This window comes from Vanessa atalanta, chromosome 29 (genome assembly GCF_905147765.1).
Source record: "Vanessa atalanta chromosome 29, ilVanAtal1.2, whole genome shotgun sequence".
Taxonomy (NCBI): Eukaryota; Metazoa; Arthropoda; class Insecta; order Lepidoptera; family Nymphalidae; genus Vanessa; species Vanessa atalanta.
In genome coordinates, this window is record NC_061899.1 from 1,993,397 (window position 1) to 2,007,013 (window position 13,617).

General features: G+C 34.9%; 1 protein-coding gene across 1 annotated transcript in view; it reads right to left on the reverse strand.

Annotated features, from left to right (window-relative positions):
• The window catches only part of LOC125075022, a 58,825-nt gene that overhangs the window by 16,363 nt on the left and 28,845 nt on the right, over positions 1–13,617 (reverse strand). Inside the window, exons 2-4 of the mRNA XM_047686568.1 lie at positions 2,319–2,409; positions 1,249–1,751; positions 208–358 (exon numbers count right to left, since the gene is read on the reverse strand). Coding sequence (XP_047542524.1) covers positions 208–358; positions 1,249–1,751; positions 2,319–2,409 — 745 coding nt within the window. The remainder of the gene's footprint in view (positions 1–207; positions 359–1,248; positions 1,752–2,318; positions 2,410–13,617) is intronic.

Consider the following 13,617-nt stretch of genomic DNA (forward strand, 5'->3'; position numbering starts at 1 on the left):
GTTTTCTTTTTCCGAACCGGTGGTAGTGTTTAACTTGACAATCAATAAGAAAGTGTAATACTTCTATATTGAATAAAGGAATTTGAATTTGAGTTTGAGAGTTTGTGTATCACCTGTACGGTCAGCACGCACTCGGTTACATTTAATTAGTACGAATGCTCAAACGATTCAATAGATTCATCAAATGCAAAGAAAATGAATACTTACAATAGTTTCGCGTTGCAATCGTACAGTGAATGCCAGATATTTTGTTGGAAATGGGCAAAACGTATGCACTGTAACGGCGACTCGTCACCGGCCTCGGATCCGTCTACTGAAGCTGGCGGACGGACCACGACGCTCTCTGGTGACAGGGCAGCTATTTAAAGAAAAATAACGCTATAATACATGTTTAGAGATGAAATATTTGAGCTAAATCTATTTATATAAAAGCGAAATACCGCTCACTGATAAATACGAAATCTCAGAAACTATTACACCTACAAACTTGACATTTGGCAGGCAGGTAGGTTTTCTTTCAGGTTTGGGGAACTCCCAAAGGGATAAAATGGGGGTTGGAATTTTGTATTTTATAAATTTCGTGCATGCAGGTTCAGTCGTATATAAAGTAATTAATACAGTTAATAGGTATATTCACACATAGGAACGCTCCTCCGCGTCAAATTATTATTCTCGTGCGTAAGTAAGACTGACGCTCGTGCATAAAAATCTTAGTGAGCGTGAGACTAAGAGTACAGACAACAAAAAAATACAAAGTAAATTTTATATCGTAAGTATAATAAATTATGTTTAATTTATTAAAAAATAATTTCACGAGGCGCGTCTTGTTAATCTAATTTTTCCAACTATAGTGTGCTGTCCAACCAAGCCCCATGCAGTCTGGATTCTTTGAAAGGACGTTGTAATCCGACAAATGTCATGGCCGTCCCGCGAACAAGTCACAACATAAACATAAATTGTCAAATATTTGCCGTAATAAGTGTGCTTTGTACGACTATGCACTATTCTGGGCATGTCGAATTATAGGGGTGGCAAATTAACGCGGGTCAATTGTATTTGGATAGAGGGATTACAGTCAGTTGATCGTATGCGGTCGTATGGGTGTCATGCAAATATGATCTTTAAATAATCTGTAGAAACGTTAGTTTACTTCACCAGAGTTTGTATTATAATTACGTTTCGATACGCGTATCTCCTACGAATAATACTTAAGGAAACCAATTTCAGAATATACATATGTAACCTTACCTGGCTCACATTTCACTTGAGAATTAATATCTTGCGAATGTTTTCTCTTCTTGGTGCTTGGTTCCTGTAGATTCGTGTACACGGGCGTCAGGGTCTCATGTCCCAGCGATACTAGCTGAGGGTTAATCATGCCCTGTTCCAGCTCCGGCAATTCGACCCTTATTTGATTGTATCTGTTTTGGTAAGCGATCTGCTCCGATAGGCCCATATCGTGGCGAACAGTTCTCAATCCCAGATCTATGTTAGAATCTTGGGGCAAAACCACCACTTCGTTTAAATTGTTCCTTAAGACTTCATGGTCGATATTATCCGCTTTTAATTCTTCGTAAATGTAGTCACCGTTTTGATGTAAGATCTCGTGGGATGTTATATGGTCTGGAACCAGCATGTAATCAGCTCCGAGGACTGTTTGTGATACCGCAATGGTATGAGACACTTGAGTCTCTGGACTGTAAGGGTTTTCTGAACCGGAATCTGGTGGACTTTCTGGTAGTTGGTGGCCCCTAAAAAGTAAACAGTATTGGTTGTACATGTTTATCAAAAATAAAACTTAATTCAAAATATTTAAATTAACATAAATACAGTTATTTGTCATTTTAATCGTTAGTTTAAACTTTTTCTTACATTATACGTTTCATACTTATTCATAATCAAATATAGCGAAGAAAAAGATTAATAAATTTAATACATACATATATACATTAACATATATATATATAATACGAATAAGGTTAAAAGGAGTCCCAACAAAAAAAACTGGTGTACAAGAAGCATGTAAGCATGTATCAAAAACAGTACACGAATAACCGGTAATTGTTCCACTGTCAAAAATTCAGTTTTCTGGGAAAGAAAAGAGCTGTTTTCAAGTTTTTCCATCGGCATTTAGTCAATATCTATGTGGCAATATTAGGGATACTAAGCAATATATATATATATATATATATATATATATGTATATTGTAAAGTCATATTGATAAAATAAAAAAAGTGATAAAAAATAAAATCAAGCATGTCGAAACTCGGAGGTCGCTGTCTCGTCACTGAATAAGCTTATATAATTCAGAACATACCCTATTCGGCGGGCGTCGATTGGCTGAGGCTGATAGCATCCCTCGCCGACGGGGGCCATGAAAGCCTCCAACTCGTCTATAAGACCGGGGCCTGTAAAAAACATATACTACGTCAATTATTTCGAACACACTAATATATTAAAAATATTGGATACAAGAACAATAGACCAATAACAGGTTACGTCCAGATATGCCTCATATTGTAGTATCTTTCGTATATTTCAAATAATCCTTTAATTATATACTTTATTTTATACTAGCGACCCGCCCCGGCTTTGCACGAGTGCAATGCTGCCACCAAATATACTACAGAATGTCTTACAACGTTCACAGTTTTTCAGTCGTTAGACAATACAAACCGCTATGTGTCTGCGTTTTGAATCTGTAATATCTTCGAAAATATTCATTTAAATTACATGCTGTAGAGAGCCATATTGATCTATATTAAATTCACAATATATTTAAGGTACTTAATTGCCTCAGGATAAATGCTGAATTGCTTAAAATCGCTTCGAAAATAAGCCATTATTTCTCGTAAATACTAAAGGGTAAAAAATGGTTATTGTGGGTTATCCCTAAGAGATAGACATATACCATCGCGGAATTTTTTGAAGACCCTTTTAAGGTGTACAATATTGTGGTAAGTTATTTTGATCTATCTCGTAGGGTTGAGCCAGCATTTGCAATGTAATCAGTGTTTCTCTGTTATATTGTGCATGTATTATACATATAAACCTTCCTCTTGAATCAATCTATCTATTAAAAAAAACCGCATCAAAATCCGTTGTGTAATTTAAAGGATCTCAGCATACATAGGGACAGACAGCGGTGAGCGACTTTGTTCTATACCATGTTTTGATAATCAATAAGACCAAATAAATATAATTGGTTTCAAAGGTGGACGTAACGCCTTATTCTCTACCAGCTGATCAGAATTGAATTTACTTAAGACGAGTCTAATTTTTGACCACAATGGTCAATCTTAAGGGTGACCAGCTACACAGGACATATAATGGCAAACACGCACCTGTGTTTGCCATTATATGTCCTGTGTAGTAATTCTCTCTCTGTAGTATTACTCTCGTAATTCGATGGATGGCAAATCGGACACGATCAGAATAAGTTCTGCTGAACTGATGCATTTACGATGTTTTCGGAGGCACGAGAACGTTCAAGAAACACAGACATATTTTATTTATAATATTAGAATAGATTCATTACGGTCGAACTAGTTTTGTTATTGTTAGGGACGCTATTACTAAGACTCCGCTGTCCGTCCGTGTGTCTGTCCGCCTAGGAGATGATGCATTTCTGCTGCCGCGATAAGTACTAAATTAAATAATAAAATAATTATTTAAGGGGGCTGGGGGATGGTACGAAACCTATCGTGCGCGAGTCCGACTCGCACTTGGCCAGTTTTTATTATTATTTCTGTATTGAATACCTAAATGCTTTTCAGATTACATTATTTAAATCATATAATACACGACACATGTTTCTGTTAATCAAATAAAACGATTCGTTTTGCCTACCGATAGTAGAATTGTCTGATTACCGTTAACATGGATATGACTAGTGTATCTAAAAGAATTTGTTTACGCCTCGTAGGTAATTTTACTATCGATAAGCAAAACGAATAGTTTTTTTGAATATACTACCGGTCGTAAATAAGGTTAATTCAAGTCTTATTAATTTAAGTTATTATAAGTTATCTATCTATATAACTTAAATAAAATAATAAAAAACTCAACTATAACTCACTTAAATTCACTGAAAATTTGTTTACTCAAAATCCACAATTTTAATCAAAATCTATGCTACTATAAAAGCACTAAAAAAGTCAAATTAAAAACTAACTATTTTCAAATAAACTAAAAATAAAGACAACACTACACACTGAAGCACAATAATATTTTCAAACTATTAATACGGTTTTTTTTCCACAGTTAAAATGGCGTGTCGATTCTCTAGATGAAAGAAATTAACTGTTCAGTTACGTTTATTACGTATTTAATTGCGTCACGATTAATCAGAAAGAAAATGTTACGGTTCATGTGTGAAAAATAAAAAAATATATTATTTTATTAACATTAACGGCCTGTAAATTTCACACTGCTGGGCGAAGGCCTCCTCTCCCTTTGAGACGCTCCAATGCGGGTCGGTGGAATACACATGTGGCAGAATTTCGTTGAAATTAGACACATGCAGGTTTCCTTACGATGTTTTCCTTCACCGCCGAGCACGAGATCAATTATAACCACAAATTAAGCACATGAAAATTCAGTGGTGCCTGCCTGGGTTTGAACCCGAATTCACCAGTTACGATGCACGCGTTCTAACTACTAGGCCATCTCGGCTCTCATCTATAAATAATCATCATGACATATATAATCTTGCTATTAAAACAATTTAAAACAATCTATGAAAAAATAAAAAATATACATTTTATTTTACCGTAATTATACAATGACATTATTAATAACAAAAAGATTAAGATATCACATTGCTTGTGTAACACTTTTAAAGGCAAGTACATCATTATTAAATAAAATTAGGTACAACTAATTTAATTTCAATATATTGCATATTTAAACCAGAGGAAAATAAAAACAAGAGCAAAAACGAAACAAAAAAAAAAAAACAGAAATAGTTTCATCAATTTAGAAATGAATAAAAAATCCCGAATCTCGACAGTCACTGCAACATGTTAAACTACAGCGCTGAAGAATGCCGACCGAGTGAAAGTTGCGTTAGCGTTCTAAGATGTAACAGAGCAACGTGTAAACTTAGACAAAGAAAGGAGACATCGCATGTTTACATACAACTTTACACTGTATATAATATATATCTTACATATATGTAACTATACTGAATGTATGAATAATATTTTACCGGTTTCAGATACGGTTGAGGATAGGAAATTTTACCGGTTTTTTTTGTGGTAAGTGGTCACCACCGCCCATAGACATAGCTGTTATAAATAATAACCTTTCCTTACATCACACCAATACGCCATCAAACTTGGGAGCTAAGATTTTATGTCCCTTGTCCCGGAAGACAACAATACTGAGAACTGCTGTTTGACGGTAGAATATCAGATGACCCAGACGCTTGCATAAAGACCTAACACCAAGTAATTTCTGATTATTCGTTTGTTTTAGTTACGAATTTTATATTATTTAAATGAGAAAATTAAGGTATGAGGTATGTATGTATGTATGTATATATATACTCTATTCCAACCATAAGAAGAGAAAAGCCAAATAAACAACATTTGACAGCAAATTGACGCGATATCATTGGTCGAGAGCTTGATTAATCTATGATATTCACTATGGTTTTGCGAAAAAATGGCGTTTTGAAACTGTTATCGGAACTTTGGAAGTAAAATTAAAGTTAAAATAAGTAGTTAAGTGTAATAGTGTTGTATTATATGTAAAGATATATTAATCAGAAATTCTTAGTAGTGCACAATATAGCTGAGTTATTACCAAATCGAATGAAGTACGTAAATCTAAGGTTTGTGTGGTACCCGGATCTCTGTCGGATAGATAATAGAAGCCGTTAGTTGCGGGCTTCACAAGACCGGTCGTTGTCGATCTTTGGTAGAGGCCTATGTCCAGCAGTGGACGTCTTTCGGCTGAAAGATGAGATAAGATGAAAGTTTGTGTATCTTGATTCCTACTTCCATTGGAATAGGCTATATATCTAACTGTTATTTGCGGATTATCCACTGTATAATATATATAATTATAATTATTATTACATTAAATAAGTGGTACCGTCGTTACTTCTGATTTTCCATAACACAAGTGCTTTAGCTACTGACATTGGGATCAGAGTAATGTATGTGATGTTGTCCAATATTTATTTATTTATTTTATAATTGACGTGTAATAAAATACTTTGTACAAAATGCGACATTTATAGTTAAACGGGTATTCCGCTACCTTACCGCGGTATTTTCCAGTCACGACACATAATGATAACCAATTAAAGAGAACCCTGAATAAAAGCAGATTTTCTTTAACAGTAATGATGTTCACTTGACCGATTTCGGTCACGACGGACATTCTTGACTAGCCTACGCGAGACATACTAGCAGAAGTGTGATGGCAAACACAGGTGAACTGTTTATACTCTCACTTTTATAATCCGGTGAGACGACAAATCCGAGACGAACCAACCAAAAGACTTATGTCCTTTTGAATCGCTAGATTATACACTACTAACTTCCATATTGTTCCTGAGAATTATTCCGTCGAAAAATTCTGTATAGATTTCCATGTTTCGAACATTTATTGTCTACAATTACGTCGAAATTTAATTTTTATTTATTTACTTTTCATCTAAGTCTAAGCCTTACGATCGATACTTAAATTTTGTACCAATGTTCTATATGATATCATTTATTTATATACAAGTCGATAAAATCAAAATATACTTTATTCAAGTAAGCTTTTAAAAACACATTTTACGGAATTGTAACCACCGATTCGGAATATTGATTCTAACGAGAAGAACGTTTAAGAAACTCAGTATTTACTCTTTCCAAAATTTTAGATACCTACATTATGTCAGTTAAATACAATTAAAGTCAACATGTATTAGCTCCACACTTTTCTATCGTCTATGTAATCTTTTGTTGAATAAGGTATTATTTAGCATTAGCAGCCTGTAAATTTTCCCACTGCTGGGCTAAAGACCTCCTCTTCCTTTGAGGAGAAGGTTTGGAGCATATTACACTCCGCTGCTCCAATGCGGGTTGGCGGAATACACATGTGGCAGAATTTCGTTGAAATGTGATGTTTTCCTTCACCACCGAGAACGAGATGAATTATAAACACAAATTAAGCACATGAAAATTCAGTGGTGCCTGCCTGGGTTTGGACTCGAAATCATCGGTTAAGATGCACGTGTTCTAACCACTGGGCCATCTTATTACAGATATTATTTATTGATGTTTTTTTTTTAAACAATTGATTTGAATTTATAACTCGGCAAAGTTAAAAAAAGTATATCATGAATTGACAATTTTCTTTTCATACAACTACTCGAGGAAATATTTGACACGCTATTTGGTTCCACTGGCTTAATGTATCGCTAATGTAATTTACTTTAATCGTCAACTAAACGGAAGTACGAGGCATTTTATACGATCATTAGAGAAAAAATTATAAAGAAAAACGACTTCAAGTAATAATCTAAAAATAATAAATAAAATTGAAGCAAATAAAATATTAAAAAAAAATAATCCTTAAACTTGTCTATAGCTACAAATAAAGTCCGTTATATACTCCTCTCCCTTTGAGGAGAAGGTTTGAGGCCTATCCCACCACTCTGCTCCTATGCGTACTTGGGGATACATATATGACAGAATTTCGTTGAAATTAGACGCATGTAGGTTTCCTCACGATGCTTTTATTCACCGCCAAGCACGAGATGAATTATGAACACTAATTAAGCAAATGAAAATTCACTGGTACTTGCCTGGGTTTGAAGTTTTAAACCCGCAACCATTGGATAAGATACACGCGTTCTAACCACTGGGCCATCCCAGCTTACTTACATAAGAATTATTAACATTACCCATACACCTTAACTATATGTACAGTAGTACTTTTTTAGTTTGACATGATGTATTTACTTTTTCAGTATGAACGTAAACTATGAATGCTTGTAACACATAAATAAGTAACTATGTCTGTCTGTCTGTCTGTCTGTTGTTTCACGGCCAAACAACTGAACCTAATTTGATGAAACTTGATATGAAGCAACTTTAAACATGGAAGAACATAAAGCTACTTTTTTTAATCTGCCAGTGACAACTATTTCATGTCGACCGCCCCCCCTCTATTTAAAAAGAGGTGCAAAGCTATCTCTTCCCGTATTAATATATATATGGATATTAAATAACAGGTACAACAATATAAACTGACAACGAGAATACCTAATTAAATTAATTAGGAATGTTAATGAAAATGTAACCAATAATTATTATTGTAATTAATTACTATAAAAAACGATTACAGGTAACGCTATACCGCACGACAGACACACGTACAGAAACAAAATCAAAATCTACTTCATTCAAGTAGGCTTTTACGAGCACTTTTGAATCGTCATATAACAAACTATATTAAGTCAAGCTACCACCGATTCGGAATGCGGATTCTACCGAGCCGGCAAGAAACTCATTAGTTACACTTTTTCAACATTTAAAATAACAAAAATGTGACCCTCGAAGTCTTACAGTTATTTCGGACCCATACACCAAGCACCATTCACTTGGTAGTAGGGCTTAGTGCAAGCCCGTCTGGGTAGGTACCACCCACTCATTAGATATTCACCGCCAAACAGCAGTACTCAGTACTGTACTCAGTAAGGAATGGTTAATATTTCTTACAACGCTGTTGTCTATGCGTGGTGGTGACCACTTACCATCAGTTGGTCTATTTGCTCATCCGCCTACCGATATCATAAAAAAGGCGTCTGGAGTGCAACGAGCGTTAAGGAAATCCGCACCAATATTTGTATAAAAATCAACAAAAACCTCCACCAATATGAGACCCACGAAAAAGCATACATTTTAATGAATTTCGAACGTTAAACATAATTTTCACGGTTGAGCAATTTCAGGGTGGTTTCACACGATCATGTTTACAAATTAGCGATATTGGGGGATTTGAAAGGGTAGCTTGCTCAGTGAACCGCTTGATTTGTTGTACACGCTAGTCTTTGATAAACACGAACCATTTTTGTAAACGGAAATAAGTGTAAACTGATCATTACATCTATTCAATGGTATCAGCAGGTGATTCATATTTTACAGCACCTGCTAATTCATTTTTTTTAAGTAAGAAAAGTAATATGCAATAGAAACGCCCACCCCCCCTTTGTATATCCCCCCCTATATCTATACTAATATTATAAATGCAAAAGTAATTTTGTCTATCCCGCTTTCACCCGCAATCTGAATCGGGAGATTCGTGAGATCTGCAACGGGATGAATGAGCTCTACGAGATGATACTACGTCACGCCGACTCTCTGAATCGGCATGTCGACGAAAAAGAGACTTAAGGCCCACATCTCGTGTCAAGGATAGAGACAGCACATAGCAAAACCCTAGTAGAGATCAAGAATCACCATGATGCATATAATGAAGCCCTCCGAGGCAATGGAAAAATCCCATCAAGGAGTCTGAGGCTAGTTTACGAAGTAGAGTCCAAAGTTAAAGACCAGAGCAAAGCAATAGCGGAATTAAATCGAACGGTACAGAAAGCAACGTCCAAAGAAAACTTTCAAAAGAGCCATCGGGAGTCCATGAGATTATCAGAAATCTCCTCAAGAAGAGGCCTTAAAGGAACTGAAATCCCATACCAAGGATAGGAGTTCGGACATAACAAAGTACACCGGATAAGCAGACAGTGGCACTGACATAGCACCAATACAGCATCCAACACATCACACACACCACCGGCATGAACTATGCCGCAGCGCTTATCAAGCGCCGATACTCCGTAGTGTGGAGTCGGCTGACCCAAGGCAAATAGCGAGGATATAGTGAGAAAAATCAAGGAATGGTGGTGGAATGGGTGTATAGGTTTAAACAGTGTGGAATCAAAAAGTTGTTATAACAGTGACCTAACACGTTATCCACGGCGATCGTAAATACGAGAGAGAAGCTAACGGTAGCAAGAAGAAACAAGAAGTGACTATAGATGTTTATCCTGACAGATATCATCAGATTATTGTCAAGCAAATACACAAAGCGAGGACAATAATGGCTGACCTCGAGCCGACCGAGGGTTTCCAATTTTGTTCGATCCACATAAACGAAAGATAGAATTGTTGTGTTCGGGTTAGAAGGGTGAGTGAGCCAGTGTAATCACAGGCACAAGGGACATAACATCTTGGTTCCCAAGGTTGGTAGCGCATAGGTGACGTAAGGAATGGTAAATATTTCTTACAGCGCCCTTGTCTATGGGCGGTGGTACTTACCATCAGATAGCCCATATGCTCGTCCAATGCCATAAAAAAAAGGAAACGAATGACAAAATTTTATAAAATAACACGCGACATCGCGCTATATGTCTCCAAGTTTGTTGGATAAAGAGCATTATTTCATAAAACCGTTTCATTGTTAACACGCTAACGCTAATTATCTATAACAATGTTAACAACAATTATTCACCTGCATTCACGTAAAGTAATCATTAAAACGTATTATTAATTTATATTATGGAAATATTTGTTACTTATGGAAATAAAATTTCCTTATTCCTGACTACTTATTATATTATTGAAATATAATATCCTTATGTACTATACTTTATAACTTAAATTTGCATTTTTAATCTGTGATAACTGTTAATTTACATAAGAATTATTAACATGAAGTCGTTAAATATATACAAATATGAATTAAAAATAGTTTTTGTACAAATCATGACCGCGTGGAATGGTGGCAATTCCCATCCTCTGGGCAAAAAACGAACCAGCCCTATAAACCAAGTAATAACTTACTATATACCTACCTAACTACCTACCTACCAACTATGTACCTTTGTAACTTTATATATCAAAAATATACGTTAGAATATATAGGTTATATAGGTTAGAACGCGTGCATCTTAACCGATGATTTCGGGTTCAAACCCAGGCAGACATCACTGAATTTCATGTGCTTAATTTGTGTTTATAATTCATCTCGTGCTCGGCGGTGAAGGAAAACATCGTGAGGAAACCTGCATGTGTCTAATTTCAACGAAATTCTGCCACATGTGTATTCCGCCAACCCGCATTAGAGCAGCGTGGTGGAATATGCTCTAAACCTTCTCCTCAAAGGGAGAGGAGGCCTTTATCCCAGCAGTGGGACATTTACGGGCTGCTAATGCTAAAAAAAAAATGCTAATGTTTTTTTTCTATTAGCTACCCGGACCGACTTCGCTCTGGTAGTCGTAGTTTTTATGTATAAACCAGCCTACATACTTCCTTGGGATCTGACATAGTTGTTCGCGTAATCTGAAATCCACGAATATTTGCATATCCCAACCAGAGGCCAATCAATATCCAAAAAAAAATATGCCAATAGATTGGCAGACCTCCCAAACTAGCCGGAACCAATGAAATAGAGAACAAGGGAATCTTGAGAGCTGATGTACTGCTGGAATAAGGGTAGCTAGGCAATGACCCTCTCTCGCCAAAAATTAGTTTCTCTCTAGCTGTCTCATGGTCTTTCGACTGATTGCAAATTATACATTTAAAAAAAAAATCCTTGGGCTTCACTGGTTCAATGGGTTGAGCAACAGAGACCGAGTATCTATCACATTTGTAATATTATTATAGATAAGTAGCCCCGCTTTGAAGTTTCACGCATTTTAAATTTAAACTATTCGTGTTAGAATTTCATGTTTTATAATAAACGAAATCGTTGTATACCTAACAATAAAATCGTTCTTAAATACCGAATTCCTCGCGCGATTTTTTTTTTCAACATTCAATTAATAATTAATATTAACTAAGCGAACATATGCGTCGTTTATTTATAGATACGTTCGAAATTCGAAATTTGAAACCACAGATAACGATATTACAGTTGTCGCAGAAACTATTTATTTTATCTGTGACGTCAATGTGTTGCAATTTGTTTTTAATTCGATATTTAAATTTAATTTATCGATTTTTTAATATCCTGCTTTTTTTAAAAACAAAGAACCAAAAAAAATTAGGAAGTTATTGTTCTATCCTTTTCGTTTAAGAGTAAGAAGGTTATGAGCTAATTCCACCACGCTGCTTTGACGCTAAATAGTGAATACCTGTGGTACATATTTATCAAAAAAACTCTCACAGTATTTTCGTTCACATAAAGAAAAATCAAACACGTTACAATCTTCGGTAAAGATTCGGGCGTCTTATCCACTGGACCATTACGGCTCTTTTTAGACATTAATTCGCTATAATGAATAGACTATCAGACAGTGACAGAAAATCATAAGTGATTTGTTACAAGCTGTTTATTTACTAATTTATGAATGTTATATATTTAATTAATTTGATTAGTAAAAGTTAAGGTTTTAAATAAAATAAAAAAATAATTTTAATAAATTAACTTGACATTATCATGCTTTTAATTGAAGCATTTATTCAGTACAAATTTTTGAAGACGATTTTTTTTATATAACTTACAATTCTGGATCTCCTTAAACTTGTAAACCATTCAACAGATTTTGATGCGGTTTTCAGTACAAGAAAAAACAATAAACGAGAAAGGTTTGTTGTGTATAATTTGTAACAAAATTGCTGAACTCTGACTGTGTTTTGTTCAAAAACTGTTTTACGCTTAATTGGCGCGTTGCATCCTTAGGAGATGCATCAGAACTATATACCCTAAAATTGTAGGTCTTAAAAACGCCTTCAGAAATGTCTGCGATAGCATTTGTTTATCCTTAAAGGTACACTTATAATAACTATTTTATATCTATTAGAAATTTCATAAATTCTGCACTGGTATTATAAAGTTGAAGAGTTTATTTGTTTGAACGCGATTGTTACCGACTTTAGGTATTTAGATTTAAATACATTACGGAAATATACGATACTTTAATAAATCACAAACTATATCCTTAAAATATTTTAGTATTTCAATTGATTCTTTCCGTTTAGATTTAAATATTTATTTTGATTTGATTTGATACGGTTTTTATTTTGACTAGAAATTAAGCTTATAATTAGAGTCGGACAACCAGCCATTCGTTTGATTGGACACAAACGAGAAAGAAGTGTTAACTAATAAATATTAAGTGTTTTTTTTTACTATAATTAAAATCCTAACGTCGAAAATAAAAGTGTTATAGTGTAAAGTAAAGTGTTGTGAAGTTTGAGTAATTTAAATAATGAAAGCTTATCTCAGAAAATTCTGATCCAGTCCATCGATCTCGGGTCGCTAATATCTCAATGGTTAGTAACAAAAAAAATGGCGACGCACTCCAAAAATCATGTATTACATTACATTTGAATAATCGTAAACATAACACACGTAACCAGTAATCGATCAAATTATCTTGTAACATAAACGTTAACTATTTACAAATGATTATTCATTTACGTATGTATGTATAATAACTTGTATTTTGTCGGTCCATTTGTTGTGAATTGTTTCAAAACTGATCGACCTCACTTTAAAAGCATTGGTGGTCGCTCGCGGCTTCGCTAACTTTTTACTTGGTGGTAGGGCTTTGTGCAAGCCCGTCTGGGTATGTACCACCCACTCAACAGATATTCTACCGCCAAATATCA